This window comes from Telmatherina bonti (genome assembly GCF_933228915.1).
Source record: "Telmatherina bonti genome assembly, chromosome: 3".
Classification (NCBI taxonomy): Eukaryota; Metazoa; Chordata; class Actinopteri; order Atheriniformes; family Telmatherinidae; genus Telmatherina; species Telmatherina bonti.
The window spans coordinates 43,646,659-43,668,469 of record NC_136621.1 but is presented as its reverse complement, the minus strand read 5'-3'; the positions used below and the strand labels follow the sequence as shown (position 1 = coordinate 43,668,469).

At 45.3% G+C, this 21,811-nt stretch overlaps 1 protein-coding gene across 1 annotated transcript in view; it reads left to right on the top strand.

Moving 5' to 3' along the window:
- The window catches only part of LOC306774723 (calpain-1 catalytic subunit-like), a gene marked incomplete at both ends in the record, with an annotated part of 204,708 nt that overhangs the window by 22,660 nt on the left and 160,237 nt on the right, over positions 1-21,811 (top strand). Inside the window, 9 exons of the mRNA XM_079264877.1 lie at positions 273-358; positions 429-503; positions 575-735; positions 825-994; positions 1,743-1,754; positions 1,826-2,037; positions 2,114-2,153; positions 2,235-2,300; positions 2,389-2,446. Of these exons, the coding sequence (XP_079121003.1) occupies positions 273-358; positions 429-503; positions 575-735; positions 825-994; positions 1,743-1,754; positions 1,826-2,037; positions 2,114-2,153; positions 2,235-2,300; positions 2,389-2,446 (880 nt within the window). The remainder of the gene's footprint in view (positions 1-272; positions 359-428; positions 504-574; positions 736-824; positions 995-1,742; positions 1,755-1,825; positions 2,038-2,113; positions 2,154-2,234; positions 2,301-2,388; positions 2,447-21,811) is intronic.

Sequence of the window (21,811 nt, the reverse complement as noted above, 5' to 3'; positions counted from 1 at the left end):
ACCTTTAAGGTCCATGTTGCCTCGGTTGCCCGTACCTGCCGATATGCTCTCTTGTTCTCACTCTCACTTGTAAGTCGCTTTGGAAAAAAGCATTTGCTAAATAAATAGAATAGAATAGAATAGAATAGAATAGAATAGAATAGAATAGAGACTGTCATAAGACTTGTAAGATCTTGAGACCCCTGTGACAGACAGGATGTACATTAGGACACCCCGACGCAGTACGATGGCGGATCAATATGATTTAGTCTTTGTGGGTTTTGGTCCTGCAGGTGGACTACAACGGACGGCCGGAGAGTCTGATCCGGATCAGGAACCCGTGGGGACAGGTGGAGTGGACTGGAGCATGGAGCGACAGGTTAGTGCATCACATGGAGGACCTTGTGGACACCGAGGAGCAGTTGAGGTCATGGATCTTCATGTTTCAGCTCCTCGGAATGGAACCGTGTCGACTCTGCAGAGAAAGATGAGATGCTGTGCAAGATGGAAGATGGGGAGTTCTGGTAGGTCGGTTCTGGTGTGACTGAGACTTCTGTAAGTCCTGAGTCCAGGAAGACATGTCTCTGTGTGTCAGGATGTCTTTCCAGGAGTTCCTGCGTCAGTTCTCTCGCTTGGAGATCTGTAATCTGACTCCGGACGCCCTGAGTCAAGAATCCACTGGGTACTGGACCACAGTGATGTTTGAGGGCAGCTGGAGGAAGGGAAGCACCGCCGGCGGCTGCAGGAACCACCCCAGTGAGGACGGACGGGGAGACCTTCCAGACACAGGAACGTGTTCTAGAACCAGAGTTCCTCAGAGTTTATCTCGTGATGTGTCCCTGCAGACACATTCTGGATCAACCCTCAGTATAAGATGTCTCTGCTGGAGGAGGACGACGACCCCGAGGACGACCAGGCCACCTGCAGCTTCCTGGTAGCTCTGATGCAGAAGGACCGCCGCCGCTACCGCCGCCACGGCCAGGACCTGCACACCATTGGCTTTGCCATCTATGAGGTCAGAGGTCTTCAATGCCATCATGGGGATTCCTTGGTTACGGCTACTGAGGACGTTAAAGACATTTTACACCGTAAACACGTAGTCATCCTTGTAGACGGGTCCAGTTCGGTCCCGGCGTCTCTCTAAACCATGTGACCGATCCGGACTTTCTGTTCTACATCACATCTTACAACTCAGTCAAACCTGAAACTCAGTGATGCTTGTTCTTCTTCACCTGAAATAGAATTTAGGTAGAAAACAGTAGAATTGCTTCTGTGTGTTCAGCAGACAGTCGGCTGCTCACCATTCCACAATCCAATCGATATGATTGATCTTTTCTGAGTCGTGACTTACAGCAGAGTTCCCGGAGGTCCACATCACCTTAGGACAACTTTTCTGTTTGTCTCTGTGGGACAAACAGGACACTGTTGTCATAGTAACATTAAGAGTCAGAGGACACCGTCGTCATGGTAACATTATCGTTTTTCCATCAGCTGGTTTCTAATGCGTCAGCTGATAAATTCCATCATGGCTGCCGTTTCAGAGCCTCCTTCCACCGCCAACGTCTGACCAGTCTTCTCCAATAAACACCTCTGATTCTTCATAGCAACCATTCAAACTGTAGTAACCATGGTAACTGCTCACAAGGCCCTAGCAGCCGCTGGCAGTCCCTGGTTCAACGTGATGATGTGAAGTTTGTGTCAGAAACAACTTCCTGCTCGGTCTCTACTTTAAACACTTCTTCTGTGTCTTCCCTCGTTGCTAGATCCCCGAGGAGGTGAGTTCATCACCGACTGTTCTTCTGAACTTGGCGTTGGCGTTGAAGTTAAAAGTGTGTCTACCCGGTAGTACCGAGGTTCTCCCAGCATCCACATGAAGAAGGACTTCTTTCTGCGCCACTCGTCCTGCGCTCGCTCCGAGACCTTCATCAACCTGAGGGAGGTGAGCGCCAGGCTCCGCCTCCCCCCAGGCGACTACCTCATCGTCCCATCGACCTTCGAACCCTCAAAGGAAGCCGACTTCGTTCTGAGAGTGTTCGCCGAGAAGCAGACGGAGATGCAGTGAGTTAGAACCAGAAACAGAACATCTGATCTGGTCTTTTCTGAGGTAAATGTTGTGTCATGTGACTCTCTGCAGGGACATGGACGACATTGTGGTCGCTGACGTTCCAGAAGAGGTCCACACACATTTCCTCCTACTTTCACACGGTTTTATAAAAACAGCTGAGTGTTAATGTTGAGGTGATTCTGCCCTCCAGGAGGACATCGCTGAGGGGGACATTGACGACTCCTTCAGGTCCATGTTTGCCCAGTTGGCTGGACACGTGAGTCCACATCGGTCTTTTTGTAGACCTGCCACTTTCCAACGTCCTTCTCAGAAATAATTTGATTAAATCAGATTTTCCTCCTCAGGACATGGCGATCTCAGTGCAGGAACTCAGAACCATCCTGAACCGGGTTGTGTCCAAACGTAAGTCGGTCTTCCCTAAAACAAAAGAGCTGGTCGGCCACAGAACCAGCAGAATCAGTAGCTGGTCCATCACTGGATCAGCAGCTGATCCACCAGCAGCACTTTCCTTGTCTACCTGCTTGCTGGTTTGGTTCCTGGTTTCATGTCAACACGGGTCCTGGTTTCATGTCAACATGACTCCTGATTTCATGTGAACGTGGTTCCTGCTTTCATGTGAACACGGTTCCTGGTTTCATGTGAACGTGGTTCCTGGTTTCATGTGAACGCGGTTCCTGGTTTCATGTGAACATGGTTCCTGGTTTCATGTGAACACGGTTCCTGGTTTCATGTGAACGTGGTTCCTGGTTTCATGTGAACACGGTTCCTGGTTTTATGTGAAAACGGTTCCTGGTTTCATGTGAACACGGTTCCTGGTTTAATGTGAACACGGTTCTTGGTTTATTGTGAACATGACTCCTGGTTTCATGTGAACACGGTTCTTGGTTTATTGTGAACATGACTCCTGGTTTCATGTGAACATGGTTCCTGGTTTCATGTGAACACGGTTCCTGGTTTTATGTGAAAACGGTTCCTGGTTTCATGTGAACATGGTTCCTGGTTTAATGTGAACACGGTTCTTGGTTTATTGTGAACATGACTCCTGGTTTCATGTGAACATGGTTCCTGGTTTCATGTGAACACGGTTCCTGGTTTTATGTGAACACGGTTCCTGGTTTCATGTGAACATGGTTCCTGGTTTCATGTGAACACGGTTCCTGGTTTTATGTGAAAACGGTTCCTGGTTTCATGTGAAAATGGTTCCTGGTTTCCTGTGAACACGGTTCCTGGTTTCATGTGAACGTGGTTCCTGGTTTCATGTGAACACGGTTCCTGGTTTAATGTGAACGTGGTTCTTGGTTTCATGTGAAGACGGTTCTTGGTTTATTGTGAACATGACTCCTGGTTTCATGTGAACAGGACTCCTGGTTTTATGAGAACATGATACCTGCTTTCATGTGAACATGGTTCCTGGTTTCATGTGAACACGGTTCCTGGTTTTATGTGAAAACGGTTCCTGGTTTCATGTGAACGTGGTTCCTGGTTTCATGTGAACACAGTTCCTCGTTTTATGTGAACGTGGTTCCTGGATTCATGTGAACATGGTTCCTGGTTTCATGTGAACATGGTTCCTCGTTTCATGTGAACATGGTTCCTGGTTTCATGTGAACTGGTTTCTTGTGAACGTGGTTTCATGTGTACACGGTTCCTGGTTTCATGTGAACACGGTTCCTGGTTTCATGTGAACACGGTTCCTGGTTTCATTTAAACACGGTTCCTGGTTTCAAGTAAACGTGGTTCTTGGTTTCATGTGAACACGGTTCTTGGTTTCATGTGAATATGGTTTCATGTCAACACGGTTCCTGGTTTCATGTGAACATGGTTCCTGGTTTCATGTCAACACGGTTCCTGGTTTCATGTCAACACGGTTCCTGTTTCATGTGAACATGGTTCCTGGTTTCATGTCAACACGGTTCCTGGTTTCATGTGAATTCGTTTCATGTGTACGTGGTTCCTGGTTTTATGTGAGCACGGTTCCTGGTTTCATGGCAACATGGTTCCTTTTTTCATGTGGACATGGTTCCTGGTTTCATGTGAACACGGTTCCTGGTTTCATGTGAACATGGTTCCTGGTTTCATGTGAACACGGGTCCTGGTTTCATGTGAACACGGTTCCTGGTTTCATGTGAACATGGTTCCTGGTTTCATGTGAACACTGTTCCTGATTTCATGTGAACACGGTACCTGGTTTCATGTGAACATGGTTCCTGGTTTCATGTGAACATGACTCCTGGTTTCATGTGAACACGGTTCTTGGTTTATTGTGAACATGACTCCTGGTTTCATGTGAACATGGTTCCTGGTTTCATGTGAACACGGTTCCTGGTTTTATGTGAAAACGGTTCCTGGTTTCATGTGAACATGGTTCCTGGTTTAATGTGAACACGGTTCTTGGTTTATTGTGAACATGACTCCTGGTTTCATGTGAACATGGTTCCTGGTTTCATGTGAACACGGTTCCTGGTTTTATGTGAACACGGTTCCTGGTTTCATGTGAACATGGTTCCTGGTTTCATGTGAAAATGGTTCCTGGTTTCCTGTGAACACGGTTCCTGGTTTCATGTGAACGTGGTTCCTGGTTTCATGTGAACACGGTTCCTGGTTTAATGTGAACGTGGTTCTTGGTTTCATGTGAAGACGGTTCTTGGTTTATTGTGAACATGACTCCTGGTTTCATGTGAACAGGACTCCTGGTTTTATGAGAACATGATACCTGCTTTCATGTGAACATGGTTCCTGGTTTCATGTGAACACGGTTCCTGGTTTTATGTGAAAACGGTTCCTGGTTTCATGTGAACGTGGTTCCTGGATTCATGTGAACACAGTTCCTCGTTTTATGTGAACGTGGTTCCTGGATTCATGTGAACATGGTTCCTGGTTTCATGTGAACATGGTTCCTCGTTTCATGTGAACATGGTTCCTGGTTTCATGTGAACTGGTTTCTTGTGAACGTGGTTTCATGTGTACACGGTTCCTGGTTTCATGTGAACACGGTTCCTGGTTTCATGTGAACACGGTTCCTGGTTTCATTTAAACACGGTTCCTGGTTTCAAGTAAACGTGGTTCTTGGTTTCATGTGAACACGGTTCTTGGTTTCATGTGAATATGGTTTCATGTCAACACGGTTCCTGGTTTCATGTGAACATGGTTCCTGGTTTCATGTCAACACGGTTCCTGGTTTCATGTCAACACGGTTCCTGTTTCATGTGAACATGGTTCCTGGTTTCATGTCAACACGGTTCCTGGTTTCATGTGAATTCGTTTCATGTGTACGTGGTTCCTGGTTTTATGTGAGCACGGTTCCTGGTTTCATGGCAACATGGTTCCTTTTTTCATGTGGACATGGTTCCTGGTTTCATGTGAACACGGTTCCTGGTTTCATGTGAACGTGGTTCCTGGTTTCATGTGAACACGGTTCCTGGTTTTATGAGAACACGGTTCCTGGTTTCATGTGAACATGGTTCCTGGTTTCATGTGAACACGGTTCTTGGTTTATTGTGAACATGACTCCTGGTTTCATGTGAACATGGTTCCTGGTTTCATGTGAACACGGTTCCTGGTTTTATGTGAAAACGGTTCCTGGTTTCATGTGAACACGGTTCCTGGTTTAATGTGAACACGGTTCTTGGTTTATTGTGAACATGACTCCTGGTTTCATGTGAACACGGTTCTTGGTTTATTGTGAACATGACTCCTGGTTTCATGTGAACATGGTTCCTGGTTTCATGTGAACACGGTTCCTGGTTTTATGTGAAAACGGTTCCTGGTTTCATGTGAACATGGTTCCTGGTTTAATGTGAACACGGTTCTTGGTTTATTGTGAACATGACTCCTGGTTTCATGTGAACATGGTTCCTGGTTTCATGTGAACACGGTTCCTGGTTTTATGTGAACACGGTTCCTGGTTTCATGTGAACATGGTTCCTGGTTTCATGTGAACACGGTTCCTGGTTTTATGTGAAAACGGTTCCTGGTTTCATGTGAAAATGGTTCCTGGTTTCCTGTGAACACGGTTCCTGGTTTCATGTGAACGTGGTTCCTGGTTTCATGTGAACACGGTTCCTGGTTTAATGTGAACGTGGTTCTTGGTTTCATGTGAAGACGGTTCTTGGTTTATTGTGAACATGACTCCTGGTTTCATGTGAACAGGACTCCTGGTTTTATGAGAACATGATACCTGCTTTCATGTGAACATGGTTCCTGGTTTCATGTGAACACGGTTCCTGGTTTTATGTGAAAACGGTTCCTGGTTTCATGTGAACGTGGTTCCTGGTTTCATGTGAACACAGTTCCTCGTTTTATGTGAACGTGGTTCCTGGATTCATGTGAACATGGTTCCTGGTTTCATGTGAACATGGTTCCTCGTTTCATGTGAACATGGTTCCTGGTTTCATGTGAACTGGTTTCTTGTGAACGTGGTTTCATGTGTACACGGTTCCTGGTTTCATGTGAACACGGTTCCTGGTTTCATGTGAACACGGTTCCTGGTTTCATTTAAACACGGTTCCTGGTTTCAAGTAAACGTGGTTCTTGGTTTCATGTGAACACGGTTCTTGGTTTCATGTGAATATGGTTTCATGTCAACACGGTTCCTGGTTTCATGTGAACATGGTTCCTGGTTTCATGTCAACACGGTTCCTGGTTTCATGTCAACACGGTTCCTGTTTCATGTGAACATGGTTCCTGGTTTCATGTCAACACGGTTCCTGGTTTCATGTGAATTCGTTTCATGTGTACGTGGTTCCTGGTTTTATGTGAGCACGGTTCCTGGTTTCATGGCAACATGGTTCCTTTTTTCATGTGGACATGGTTCCTGGTTTCATGTGAACACGGTTCCTGGTTTCATGTGAACATGGTTCCTGGTTTCATGTGAACACGGGTCCTGGTTTCATGTGAACACGGTTCCTGGTTTCATGTGAACATGGTTCCTGGTTTCATGTGAACACTGTTCCTGATTTCATGTGAACACGGTACCTGGTTTCATGTGAACATGGTTCCTGGTTTCATGTGAACATGACTCCTGGTTTCATGTGAACACGGTTCTTGGTTTATTGTGAACATGACTCCTGGTTTCATGTGAACATGGTTCCTGGTTTCATGTGAACACGGTTCCTGGTTTTATGTGAAAACGGTTCCTGGTTTCATGTGAACATGGTTCCTGGTTTAATGTGAACACGGTTCTTGGTTTATTGTGAACATGACTCCTGGTTTCATGTGAACATGGTTCCTGGTTTCATGTGAACACGGTTCCTGGTTTTATGTGAACACGGTTCCTGGTTTCATGTGAACATGGTTCCTGGTTTCATGTGAACACGGTTCCTGGTTTTATGTGAAAACGGTTCCTGGTTTCATGTGAAAATGGTTCCTGGTTTCCTGTGAACACGGTTCCTGGTTTCATGTGAACGTGGTTCCTGGTTTCATGTGAACACGGTTCCTGGTTTAATGTGAACGTGGTTCTTGGTTTCATGTGAAGACGGTTCTTGGTTTATTGTGAACATGACTCCTGGTTTCATGTGAACAGGACTCCTGGTTTTATGAGAACATGATACCTGCTTTCATGTGAACATGGTTCCTGGTTTCATGTGAACACGGTTCCTGGTTTTATGTGAAAACGGTTCCTGGTTTCATGTGAACGTGGTTCCTGGATTCATGTGAACACAGTTCCTCGTTTTATGTGAACGTGGTTCCTGGATTCATGTGAACATGGTTCCTGGTTTCATGTGAACATGGTTCCTCGTTTCATGTGAACATGGTTCCTGGTTTCATGTGAACTGGTTTCTTGTGAACGTGGTTTCATGTGTACACGGTTCCTGGTTTCATGTGAACACGGTTCCTGGTTTCATGTGAACACGGTTCCTGGTTTCATTTAAACACGGTTCCTGGTTTCAAGTAAACGTGGTTCTTGGTTTCATGTGAACACGGTTCTTGGTTTCATGTGAATATGGTTTCATGTCAACACGGTTCCTGGTTTCATGTGAACATGGTTCCTGGTTTCATGTCAACACGGTTCCTGGTTTCATGTCAACACGGTTCCTGTTTCATGTGAACATGGTTCCTGGTTTCATGTCAACACGGTTCCTGGTTTCATGTGAATTCGTTTCATGTGTACGTGGTTCCTGGTTTTATGTGAGCACGGTTCCTGGTTTCATGGCAACATGGTTCCTTTTTTCATGTGGACATGGTTCCTGGTTTCATGTGAACACGGTTCCTGGTTTCATGTGAACATGGTTCCTGGTTTCATGTGAACACGGGTCCTGGTTTCATGTGAACACGGTTCCTGGTTTCATGTGAACATGGTTCCTGGTTTCATGTGAACACTGTTCCTGATTTCATGTGAACACGGTACCTGGTTTCATGTGAACATGGTTCCTGGTTTCATGTGAACACGGTTCCTGGTTTCATGTGAACACGGTTCCTGGTTTCATGTCAACACGGTTCCTGGTTTCATGTGAACACGGTTCCTGGTTTCATGTGAACATGGTTCCTGGTTTCATGTGAACACGGTTCCTGGTTTCATGTGAACACGGTTCCTGGTTTCATGTGAACATGGTTCCTGGTTTCATATGAACATGGTTCCTGGTTTCATGTGAACACGGTTCCTGGTTTCATGTGAACATGGTTCCTGGTTTCATGTGAACACGGTTCCTGGTTTCATGTGAACACGGTTCCTGGTTTCATGTGAACATGGTTCCTGGTTTCATATGAACACGGTTCCTGGTTTCATGTGAACACGGTTCCTGGTTTCATGTAAACACAGTTCCTGGTTTCATGTGAACACAGTTCCTAGTTTCATGTGAACGTGGTTCCTGGTTTTATGTGAACACGGTTCCTGGTTTCATGTGAACGTGGTTCCTGGTTTCATGTGACTGTGGTTCCTGGTTTCATGTGAACACGGTTCCTGGTTTCATGTGAACACGGTTCCTGGATTATTGTGAACATGGTTCCTGGTTTCATGGCAACACGGTTCCTGGTTTCAAGTGAACGTGGTTCTTGGTTTCATGTGAACACGGTTCCTGGTTTCATGTGAACATGGTTCCTGGTTTCATGTGAACATGGTTCCTCGTTTCATGTGAACATGGTTCCTGGTTTCATGTGAACTGGTTTCTTGTGAACGTGGTTTCATGTGTACACGGTTCCTGGTTTCATGTGAACACGGTTCCTGGTTTCATGTGAACACGGTTCCTGGTTTCATTTAAACACGGTTCCTGTTTCATGTGAACATGGTTCCTGGTTTCATGTCAACACGGTTCCTGGTTTCATGTGAATTCGTTTCATGTGTACGTGGTTCCTGGTTTTATGTGAGCACGGTTCCTGGTTTCATGGCAACATGGTTCCTTTTTTCATGTGGACATGGTTCCTGGTTTCATGTGAACACGGTTCCTGGTTTCATGTGAACATGGTTCCTGGTTTCATGTGAACACGGGTCCTGGTTTCATGTGAACACGGTTCCTGGTTTCATGTGAACATGGTTCCTGGTTTCATGTGAACATTGTTCCTGATTTCATGTGAACACTGTTCCTGATTTCATGTGAACACGGTACCTGGTTTCATGTGAACATGGTTCCTGGTTTCATGTGAACACGGTTCCTGGTTTCATGTGAACACGGTTCCTGGTTTCATGTCAACACGGTTCCTGGTTTCATGTGAACACGGTTCCTCGTTTCATGTGAACATGGTTCCTGGTTTCATGTGAACACGGTTCCTGGTTTCATGTGAACACGGTTCCTGGTTTCATGTGAACATGGTTCCTGGTTTCATGTGAACATGGTTCCTGGTTTCATGTGAACACGGTTCCTGGTTTCATGTGAACATGGTTCCTGGTTTCATGTGAACACGGTTCCTGGTTTCATGTGAACACGGTTCCTGGTTTCATGTGAACATGGTTCCTGGTTTCATATGAACATTGTTCCTGGTTTCACGTGAACACGGTTCCTGGTTTCATGTAAACACAGTTCCTGGTTTCATGTGAACACAGTTCCTAGTTTCATGTGAACGTGGTTCCTGGTTTTATGTGAACACGGTTCCTGGTTTCATGTGAACGTGGTTCCTGGTTTCATGTGACTGTGGTTCCTGGTTTCATGTGAACACGGTTCCTGGTTTCATGTGAACACGGTTCCTGGATTATTGTGAACATGGTTCCTGGTTTCATGGCAACACGGTTCCTGGTTTCAAGTGAACGTGGTTCTTGGTTTCATGTGAAAACGGTTCCTGGTTTCATGTGAACATGGTTCCTGGTTTCATGTGAACATGGTTCCTGGTTTCATGTGAACATGGTTCCTGGTTTCATGTGAACATGGTTCCTGGTTTCATGTGAACATGGTTCCTGGTTTCATGTGAACGCAGTTCCTGGTTTTATGTGAACACGGTTCCTGGTTTCATGTGAACGTGGTTCCTGGTTTCATGTGAACACGGTTCCTGGTTTCATGTGAACATGGTTCCTGGTTTCATGTGAACATGGTTCCTGGTTTCATGTGAACATGGTTCCTTGTTTCATGTTAACGTGGTTCCTGGTGTCATGTCAACACGGTTCCTGGTGTCATGTGAACACGGTTCCTGGTTTCATGTGAACGTGGTTCCTGGTGTCATGTGAACACGGTTCCTGGTTTTATGTGAACACGGTTCCTGGTTTCATGTCAACACGGTTCCTGGTTTCATGTGAACACGGTTCCTGGTTTCAAGTGAACGTGGTTCCTGGTTTCATGTGAATATGGTTCTTGGTTTCATGTGAACACAGTTCCTGGTTTCATGTGAACACGGTTCCCGGTTTCATGTGAATATGGTTCTTGGTTTCATGTGAATATGGTTCTTGGTTTCATGTGAACACAGTTCCTGGTTTCATGTGAATATGGTTCTTGGTTTCATGTCAACACGGTTCCTGGTTTCATGTGAACACGGTTCCTGGTTTCATGTGAACGTGGTTCCTGGTGTCATGTGAACACGGTTCCTGGTTTAATGTGAACATGGTTCCTGGTTTCATGTGAACATCGTTCCTGGTTTTATGTGAACACGGTTCCTGGTTTAATGTGAACATGGTTCCTGGTTTCGTGTAAACACGGTTCCTGGTTTCAAGTGAACGTGGTTCCTGGTTTTATGTGAACGTGGTTCCTGGTTTTATGTGAACATGGTTCCTGGTTTCATGTAAACACGGTTCCTGGTTTCACGTGAACACGGTTCCTGGTTTCATGTGAACATGGTTCCTGGTTTCATGTGAACTGGTTTCTTGTGAACGTGGTTTCATGTGTACACGGTTCCTGGTTTCATGTGAACACGGTTCCTGGTTTCATGTGAACACGGTTCCTGGTTTCATTTAAACACGGTTCCTGGTTTCAAGTAAACGTGGTTCTTGGTTTCATGTGAACACGGTTCTTGGTTTCATGTGAATATGGTTTCATGTCAACACGGTTCCTGGTTTCATGTGAACATGGTTCCTGGTTTCATGTCAACACGGTTCCTGGTTTCATGTCAACACGGTTCCTGTTTCATGTGAACATGGTTCCTGGTTTCATGTCAACACGGTTCCTGGTTTCATGTGAATTCGTTTCATGTGTACGTGGTTCCTGGTTTTATGTGAGCACGGTTCCTGGTTTCATGGCAACATGGTTCCTTTTTTCATGTGGACATGGTTCCTGGTTTCATGTGAACATGGTTCCTGGTTTCATATGAACACGGTTCCTGGTTTCATGTGAACACGGTTCCTGGTTTCATGTAAACACAGTTGCTGGTTTCATGTGAACACAGTTCCTAGTTTCATGTGAACGTGGTTCCTGGTTTTGTGTGAACACGGTTCCTGGTTTCATGTGAACGTGGTTCCTGGTTTCATGTGACTGTGGTTCCTGGTTTCATGTGAACACGGTTCCTGGTTTCATGTGAACACGGTTCCTGGATTATTGTGAACATGGTTCCTGGTTTCATGGCAACACGGTTCCTGGTTTCAAGTGAACGTGGTTCTTGGTTTCATGTGAACACGGTTCCTGGTTTCATGTGAACATGGTTCCTGGTTTCATGTGAACATGGTTCCTGGTTTCATGTGAACATGGTTCCTGGTTTCATGTGAACATGGTTCCTGGTTTCATGTGAACGCAGTTCCTGGTTTTATGTGAAAACGGTTCCTGGTTTCATGTGAACGTGGTTCCTGGTTTCATGTGAACACGGTTCCTGGTTTCATGTGAACATGGTTCCTGGTTTCATGTGAACATGGTTCCTGGTTTCATGTGAACATGGTTCCTTGTTTCATGTTAACGTGGTTCCTGGTGTCATGTCAACACGGTTCCTGGTTTCATGTGAACACAGTTCCTGGTTTCATGTGAACGTGGTTCCTGGTTTTATGTGAACACGGTTCCTGGTTTCATGTGAACGTGGTTCCTGGTTTCATGTGACTGTGGTTCCTGGTTTCATGTGAACACGGTTCCTGGTTTCATGTGAACACGGTTCCTGGATTATTGTGAACATGGTTCCTGGTTTCATGGCAACACGGTTCCTGGTTTCAAGTGAACGTGGTTCTTGGTTTCATGTGAACACGGTTCCTGGTTTCATGTGAACATGGTTCCTGGTTTCATGTGAACATGGTTCCTCGTTTCATGTGAACATGGTTCCTGGTTTCATGTGTCCTGGTTTCATGTGAACACGGTTCCTGGTTTCATGTGAACACGGTTCCTGGATTATTGTGAACATGGTTCCTGGTTTCATGGCAACACGGTTCCTGGTTTCAAGTGAACGTGGTTCTTGGTTTCATGTGAACACGGTTCCTGGTTTCATGTGAACATGGTTCCTGGTTTCATGTGAACATGGTTCCTCGTTTCATGTGAACATGGTTCCTGGTTTCATGTGAACATGGTTCCTCGTTTCATGTGAACATGGTTCCTGGTTTCATGTGAACACGGTTCTTGGTTTCATGTGAACACGGTTCTTGGTTTCATGTGAATATGGTTTCATGTCAACACGGTTCCTGGTTTCATGTGAACATGGTTCCTGGTTTCATGTCAACACGGTTCCTGGTTTCATGTCAACACGGTTCCTGTTTCATGTGAACATGGTTCCTGGTTTCATGTCAACACGGTTCCTGGTTTCATGTGAATTCGTTTCATGTGTACGTGGTTCCTGGTTTTATGTGAGCACGGTTCCTGGTTTCATGGCAACATGGTTCCTTTTTTCATGTGGACATGGTTCCTGGTTTCATGTGAACACGGTTCCTGGTTTCATGTGAACACGGTTCCTGGTTTCATGTGAACACGGGTCCTGGTTTCATGTGAACACGGTTCCTGGTTTCATTTTAACATGGTTCCTGGTTTCATGTGAACACTGTTCCTGATTTCATGTGAACACAGTACCTGGTTTCATGTGAACATGGTTCCTGGTTTCATGTGAACACGGTTCCTGGTTTCATGTGAACACGGTTCCTGGTTTCATGTCAACACGGTTCCTGGTTTCATGTGAACACGGTTCCTGGTTTCATGTGAACATGGTTCCTGGTTCCATGTGAACACGGTTCCCGGTTTCATGTGAACATGGTTCCTGGTTTCATGTGAACATGGTTCCTGGTTTCATGTGAACACGGTTCCTGGTTTTATGTGAACATGGTTCCTGGTTTCATATGAACACGGTTCCTGGTTTCATGTGAACACGGTTCCTGGTTTCATGTAAACACAGTTCCTGGTTTCATGTGAACACAGTTCCTCGTTTCATGTGAACATGGTTCCTGGTTTCATGTGAACACGGTTCCTGGTTTCATGTGAACACGGTTCCTGGTTTCATGTGAACATGGTTCCTGGTTTCATGTGAACATGGTTCCTGGTTTCATGTGAACACGGTTCCTGGTTTCATGTGAACATGGTTCCTGGTTTCATGTGAACACGGTTCCTGGTTTCATGTGAACACGGTTCCTGGTTTCATGTGAACATGGTTCCTGGTTTCATATGAACACGGTTCCTGGTTTCATGTGAACACGGTTCCTGGTTTCATGTAAACACAGTTGCTGGTTTCATGTGAACACAGTTCCTAGTTTCATGTGAACGTGGTTCCTGGTTTTGTGTGAACACGGTTCCTGGTTTCATGTGAACGTGGTTCCTGGTTTCATGTGACTGTGGTTCCTGGTTTCATGTGAACACGGTTCCTGGTTTCATGTGAACACGGTTCCTGGATTATTGTGAACATGGTTCCTGGTTTCATGGCAACACGGTTCCTGGTTTCAAGTGAACGTGGTTCTTGGTTTCATGTGAACACGGTTCCTGGTTTCATGTGAACATGGTTCCTGGTTTCATGTGAACATGGTTCCTGGTTTCATGTGAACATGGTTCCTGGTTTCATGTGAACATGGTTCCTGGTTTCATGTGAACGCAGTTCCTGGTTTTATGTGAACACGGTTCCTGGTTTCATGTGAACGTGGTTCCTGGTTTCATGTGAACACGGTTCCTGGTTTCATGTGAACATGGTTCCTGGTTTCATGTGAACATGGTTCCTGGTTTCATGTGAACATGGTTCCTTGTTTCATGTTAACGTGGTTCCTGGTGTCATGTCAACACGGTTCCTGGTTTCATGTGAACACAGTTCCTGGTTTCATGTGAACGTGGTTCCTGGTTTTATGTGAACACGGTTCCTGGTTTCATGTGAACGTGGTTCCTGGTTTCATGTGACTGTGGTTCCTGGTTTCATGTGAACACGGTTCCTGGTTTCATGTGAACACGGTTCCTGGATTATTGTGAACATGGTTCCTGGTTTCATGGCAACACGGTTCCTGGTTTCAAGTGAACGTGGTTCTTGGTTTCATGTGAACACGGTTCCTGGTTTCATGTGAACATGGTTCCTGGTTTCATGTGAACATGGTTCCTCGTTTCATGTGAACATGGTTCCTGGTTTCATGTGAACTGGTTTCTTGTGAACGTGGTTTCATGTGTACACGGTTCCTGGTTTCATGTGAACACGGTTCCTGGTTTCATGTGAACACGGTTCCTGGTTTCATTTAAACACGGTTCCTGGTTTCAAGTAAACGTGGTTCTTGGTTTCATGTGAACACGGTTCTTGGTTTCATGTGAATATGGTTTCATGTCAACACGGTTCCTGGTTTCATGTGAACATGGTTCCTGGTTTCATGTCAACACGGTTCCTGGTTTCATGTCAACACGGTTCCTGTTTCATGTGAACATGGTTCCTGGTTTCATGTCAACACGGTTCCTGGTTTCATGTGAATTCGTTTCATGTGTACGTGGTTCCTGGTTTTATGTGAGCACGGTTCCTGGTTTCATGGCAACATGGTTCCTTTTTTCATGTGGACATGGTTCCTGGTTTCATGTGAACACGGTTCCTGGTTTCATGTGAACACGGTTCCTGGTTTCATGTGAACACGGGTCCTGGTTTCATGTGAACATGGTTCCTGGTTTCATTTTAACATGGTTCCTGGTTTCATGTGAACACTGTTCCTGATTTCATGTGAACACAGTACCTGGTTTCATGTGAACATGGTTCCTGGTTTCATGTGAACACGGTTCCTGGTTTCATGTGAACACGGTTCCTGGTTTCATGTCAACACGGTTCCTGGTTTCATGTGAACACGGTTCCTCGTTTCATGTGAACATGGTTCCTGGTTTCATGTGAACACGGTTCCTGGTTTCATGTGAACACGGTTCCCGGTTTCATGTGAACATGGTTCCTGGTTTCATGTGAACATGGTTCCTGGTTTCATGTGAACACGGTTCCTGGTTTTATGTGAACATGGTTCCTGGTTTCATATGAACACGGTTCCTGGTTTCATGTGAACACGGTTCCTGGTTTCATGTAAACACAGTTCCTGGTTTCATGTGAACACAGTTCCTAGTTTCATGTGAACGTGGTTCCTGGTTTTATGTGAACACGGTTCCTGGTTTCATGTGAACGTGGTTCCTGGTTTCATGTGACTGTGGTTCCTGGTTTCATGTCAACACGGTTCCTGGTTTCATGTGAACACGGTTCCTGGATTATTCTGAACATGGTTCCTGGTTTCATGGCAACACGGTTCCTGGTTTCAAGTGAACGTGGTTCTTGGTTTCATGTGAACACGGTTCCTGGTTTCATGTGAACATGGTTCCTGGTTTCATGTGAACATGGTTCCTGGTTTCATGTGAACATGGTTCCTGGTTTCATGTGAACATGGTTCCTGGTTTCATGTGAACGCAGTTCCTGGTTTTATGTGAACACGGTTCCTGGTTTCATGTGAACGTGGTTCCTGGTTTCATGTGAACACGGTTCCTGGTTTCATGTGAACATGGTTCCTGGTTTCATGTGAACATGGTTCCTGGTTTCATGTGAACATGGTTCCTTGTTTCATGTTAACGTGGTTCCTGGTGTCATGTCAACACGGTTCCTGGTGTCATGTGAACACGGTTCCTGGTTTCATGTGAACGTGGTTCCTGGTGTCATGTGAACACGGTTCCTGGTTTTATGTGAACACGGTTCCTGGTTTCATGTCAACACGGTTCCTGGTTTCATGTGAACACGGTTCCTGGTTTCAAGTGAACGTGGTTCCTGGTTTCATGTGAATATGGTTCTTGGTTTCATGTGAACACAGTTCCTGGTTTCATGTGAACATGGTTCCCGGTTTCATGTGAATATGGTTCTTGGTTTCATGTGAATATGGTTCTTGGTTTCATGTCAACACGGTTCCTGGTTTCATGTGAATTCGTTTCATGTGTACGTGGTTCCTGGTTTTATGTGAGCACGGTTCCTGGTTTCATGGCAACATGGTTCCTTTTTTCATGTGGACATGGTTCCTGGTTTCATGTGAACACGGTTCCTGGTTTCATGTGAACATGGTTCCTGGTTTCATGTGAACACGGGTCCTGGTTTCATGTGAACACGGTTCCTGGTTTCATGTGAACATGGTTCCTGGTTTCATGTGAACACTGTTCCTGATTTCATGTGAACACGGTACCTGGTTTCATGTGAACATGGTTCCTGGTTTCATGTGAACACGGTTCCTGGTTTCATGTGAACACGGTTCCTGGTTTCATGTCAACACGGTTCCTGATTTCATGTGAACACGGTTCCTGGTTTCATGTGAACATGGTTCCTGGTTTCATGTGAACACGGTTCCTGGTTTCATGAGAACACGGTTCCTGGTTTCATGTGAACATGGTTCCTGGTTTCATGTGAACACGGTTCCTGGTTTCATGTGAACACGGTTCCTGGTTTCATGTGAACACGGTTCCTGGTTTCATATGAACACGGTTCCTGGTTTCATGTGAACACGGTTCCTGGTTTCATGTAAACACAGTTCCTGGTTTCATGTGAACACAGTTCCTAGTTTCATGTGAACGTGGTTCCTGGTTTTATGTGAACACGGTTCCTGGTTTCATGTGAACGTGGTTCCTGGTTTCATGTGACTGTGGTTCCTGGTTTCATGTGAACACGGTTCCTGGTTTCATGTGAACACGGTTCCTGGATTATTGTGAACATGGTTCCTGGTTTCATGGCAACACGGTTCCTGGTTTCAAGTGAACGTGGTTCTTGGTTTCATGTGAACACGGTTCCTGGTTTCATGTGAACATGGTTCCTGGTTTCATGTGAACATGGTTCCTCGTTTCATGTGAACATGGTTCCTGGTTTCATGTGAACTGGTTTCTTGTGAACGTGGTTTCATGTGTACACGGTTCCTGGTTTCATGTGAACACGGTTCCTGGTTTCATGTGAACACGGTTCCTGGTTTCATTTAAACACGGTTCCTGGTTTCAAGTAAACGTGGTTCTTGGTTTCATGTGAACACGGTTCTTGGTTTCATGTGAATATGGTTTCATGTCAACACGGTTCCTGGTTTCATGTGAACATGGTTCCTGGTTTCATGTCAACACGGTTCCTGGTTTCATGTCAACACGGTTCCTGTTTCATGTGAACATGGTTCCTGGTTTCATGTCAACACGGTTCCTGGTTTCATGTGAATTCGTTTCATGTGTACGTGGTTCCTGGTTTTATGTGAGCACGGTTCCTGGTTTCATGGCAACATGGTTCCTTTTTTCATGTGGACATGGTTCCTGGTTTCATGTGAACACGGTTCCTGGTTTCATGTGAACATGGTTCCTGGTTTCATGTGAACACGGGTCCTGGTTTCATGTGAACACGGTTCCTGGTTTCATGTGAACATGGTTCCTGGTTTCATGTGAACACTGTTCCTGATTTCATGTGAACACGGTACCTGGTTTCATGTGAACATGGTTCCTGGTTTCATGTGAACACGGTTCCTGGTTTCATGTGAACACGGTTCCTGGTTTCATGTCAACACGGTTCCTGGTTTCATGTGAACACGGTTCCTCGTTTCATGTGAACACGGTTCCTGGTTTCATGTGAACACGGTTCCTGGTTTCATGTGAACACGGTTCCTGGTTTCATGTGAACATGGTTCCTGGTTTCATGTGAACATGGTTCCTGGTTTCATGTGAACACGGTTCCTGGTTTCATGTGAACATGGTTCCTGGTTTCATGTGAACACGGTTCCTGGTTTCATGTGAACACGGTTCCTGGTTTCATGTGAACATGGTTCCTGGTTTCATATGAACACGGTTCCTGGTTTCATGTGAACACGGTTCCTGGTTTCATGTAAACACAGTTCCTGGTTTCATGTGAACACAGTTCCTAGTTTCATGTGAACGTGGTTCCTGGTTTTATGTGAACACGGTTCCTGGTTTCATGTGAACGTGGTTCCTGGTTTCATGTGACTGTGGTTCCTGGTTTCATGTGAACACGGTTCCTGGTTTCATGTGAACATGGTTCCTGGATTATTGTGAACATGGTTCCTGGTTTCATGGCAACACGGTTCCTGGTTTCAAGTGAACGTGGTTCTTGGTTTCATGTGAACACGGTTCCTGGTTTCATGTGAACATGGTTCCTGGTTTCATGTGAACATGGTACCTGGTTTCATGTGAACATGGTTCCTGGTTTCATGTGAACATGGTTCCTGGTTTCATGTGAACGCAGTTCCTGGTTTTATGTGAACACGGTTCCTGGTTTCATGTGAACGTGGTTCCTGGTTTCATGTGAACACGGTTCCTGGTTTCATGTGAACATGGTTCCTGGTTTCATGTGAACATGGTTCCTGGTTTCATGTGAACATGGTTCCTTGTTTCATGTTAACGTGGTTCCTGGTGTCATGTCAACACGGTTCCTGGTTTCATGTGAACACAGTTCCTAGTTTCATGTGAACGTGGTTCCTGGTTTTATGTGAACATGGTTCCTGGTTTCATGTGAACGTGGTTCCTGGTTTCATGTGACTGTGGTTCCTGGTTTCATGTGAACACGGTTCCTGGTTTCATGTGAACACGGTTCCTGGATTATTGTGAACATGGTTCCTGGTTTCATGGCAACACGGTTCCTGGTTTCAAGTGAACGTGGTTCTTGGTTTCATGTGAACACGGTTCCTGGTTTCATGTGAACATGGTTCCTGGTTTCATGTGAACATGGTTCCTCGTTTCATGTGAACATGGTTCCTGGTTTCATGTGAACTGGTTTCTTGTGAACGTGGTTTCATGTGTACACGGTTCCTGGTTTCATGTGAACACGGTTCCTGGTTTCATGTGAACACGGTTCCTGGTTTCATTTAAACACGGTTCCTGGTTTCAAGTAAACGTGGTTCTTGGTTTCATGTGAACACGGTTCTTGGTTTCATGTGAATATGGTTTCATGTCAACACGGTTCCTGGTTTCATGTGAACATGGTTCCTGGTTTCATGTCAACACGGTTCCTGGTTTCATGTCAACACGGTTCCTGTTTCATGTGAACATGGTTCCTGGTTTCATGTCAACACGGTTCCTGGTTTCATGTGAATTCGTTTCATGTGTACGTGGTTCCTGGTTTTATGTGAGCACGGTTCCTGGTTTCATGGCAACATGGTTCCTTTTTTCATGTGGACATGGTTCCTGGTTTCATGTGAACACGGTTCCTGGTTTCATGTGAACATGGTTCCTGGTTTCATGTGAACACGGGTCCTGGTTTCATGTGAACACGGTTCCTGGTTTCATGTGAACATGGTTCCTGGTTTCATGTGAACACTGTTCCTGATTTCATGTGAACACGGTACCTGGTTTCATGTGAACATGGTTCCTGGTTTCATGTGAACACGGTTCCTGGTTTCATGTGAACATGGTTCCTGGTTTCATGTGAACACGGTTCCTGGTTTCATGTGAACACGGTTCCTCGTTTCATGTGAACATGGTTCCTGGTTTCATGTGAACACGGTTCCTGGTTTCATGTGAACACGGTTCCTGGTTTCATGTGAACATGGTTCCTGGTTTCATGTGAACATGGTTCGTGGTTTCATGTGAACACGGTTCCTGGTTTCATGTGAACATGGTTCCTGGTTTCATGTGAACACGGTTCCTGGTTTCATGTGAACACGGTTCCTGGTTTCATGTGAACATGGTTCCTGGTTTCATATGAACACGGTTCCTGGTTTCATGTGAACACGGTTCCTGGTTTCATGTAAACACAGTTCCTGGTTTCATGTGAACACAGTTCCTAGTTTCATGTGAACGTGGTTCCTGGTTTTATGTGAACACGGTTCCTGGTTTCATGTGAACGTGGTTCCTGGTTTCATGTGACTGTGGTTCCTGGTTTCATGTGAACACGGTTCCTGGTTTCATGTGAACACGGTTCCTGGATTATTGTGAACATGGTTCCTGGTTTCATGGCAACACGGTTCCTGGTTTCAAGTGAACGTGGTTCTTGGTTTCATGTGAACACGGTTCCTGGTTTCATGTGAACATGGTTCCTGGTTTCATGTGAACATGGTTCCTGGTTTCATGTGAACATGGTTCCTGGTTTCATGTGAACATGGTTCCTGGTTTCATGTGAACGCAGTTCCTGGTTTTATGTGAACACGGTTCCTGGTTTCATGTGAACGTGGTTCCTGGTTTCATGTGAACACGGTTCCTGGTTTCATGTGAACATGGTTCCTGGTTTCATGTGAACATGGTTCCTGGTTTCATGTGAACATGGTTCCTTGTTTCATGTTAACGTGGTTCCTGGTGTCATGTCAACACGGTTCCTGGTGTCATGTGAACACGGTTCCTGGTTTCATGTGAACGTGGTTCCTGGTGTCATGTGAACACGGTTCCTGGTTTTATGTTAACACGGTTCCTGGTTTCATGTCAACACGGTTCCTGGTTTCATGTGAACACGGTTCCTGGTTTCAAGTGAACGTGGTTCCTGGTTTCATGTGAATATGGTTCTTGGTTTCATGTGAACACAGTTCCTGGTTTCATGTGAACATGGTTCCCGGTTTCATGTGAATATGGTTCTTGGTTTCATGTGAATATGGTTCTTGGTTTCATGTGAACACAGTTCCTGGTTTCATGTGAATATGGTTCTTGGTTTCATGTCAACACGGTTCCTGGTTTCATGTGAACACGGTTCCTGGTTTCATGTGAACGTGGTTCCTGGTGTCATGTGAACACGGTTCCTGGTTTAATGTGAACATGGTTCCTGGTTTCATGTGAACATCGTTCCTGGTTTTATGTGAACACGGTTCCTGGTTTAATGTGAACATGGTTCCTGGTTTCGTGTAAACACGGTTCCTGGTTTCAAGTGAACGTGGTTCCTGGTTTTATGTGAACGTGGTTCCTGGTTTTATGTGAACACGGTTCCTGGTTTCACGTGAACACGGTTCCTGGTTTCATGTGAACATGGTTCCTGGTTTCATGTGAACTGGTTTCTTGTGAACGTGGTTTCATGTGTACACGGTTCCTGGTTTCACGTGAACACGGTTCCTGGTTTCATGTAAACATGGTTCCTGGTTTCATGTAAACACGGTTC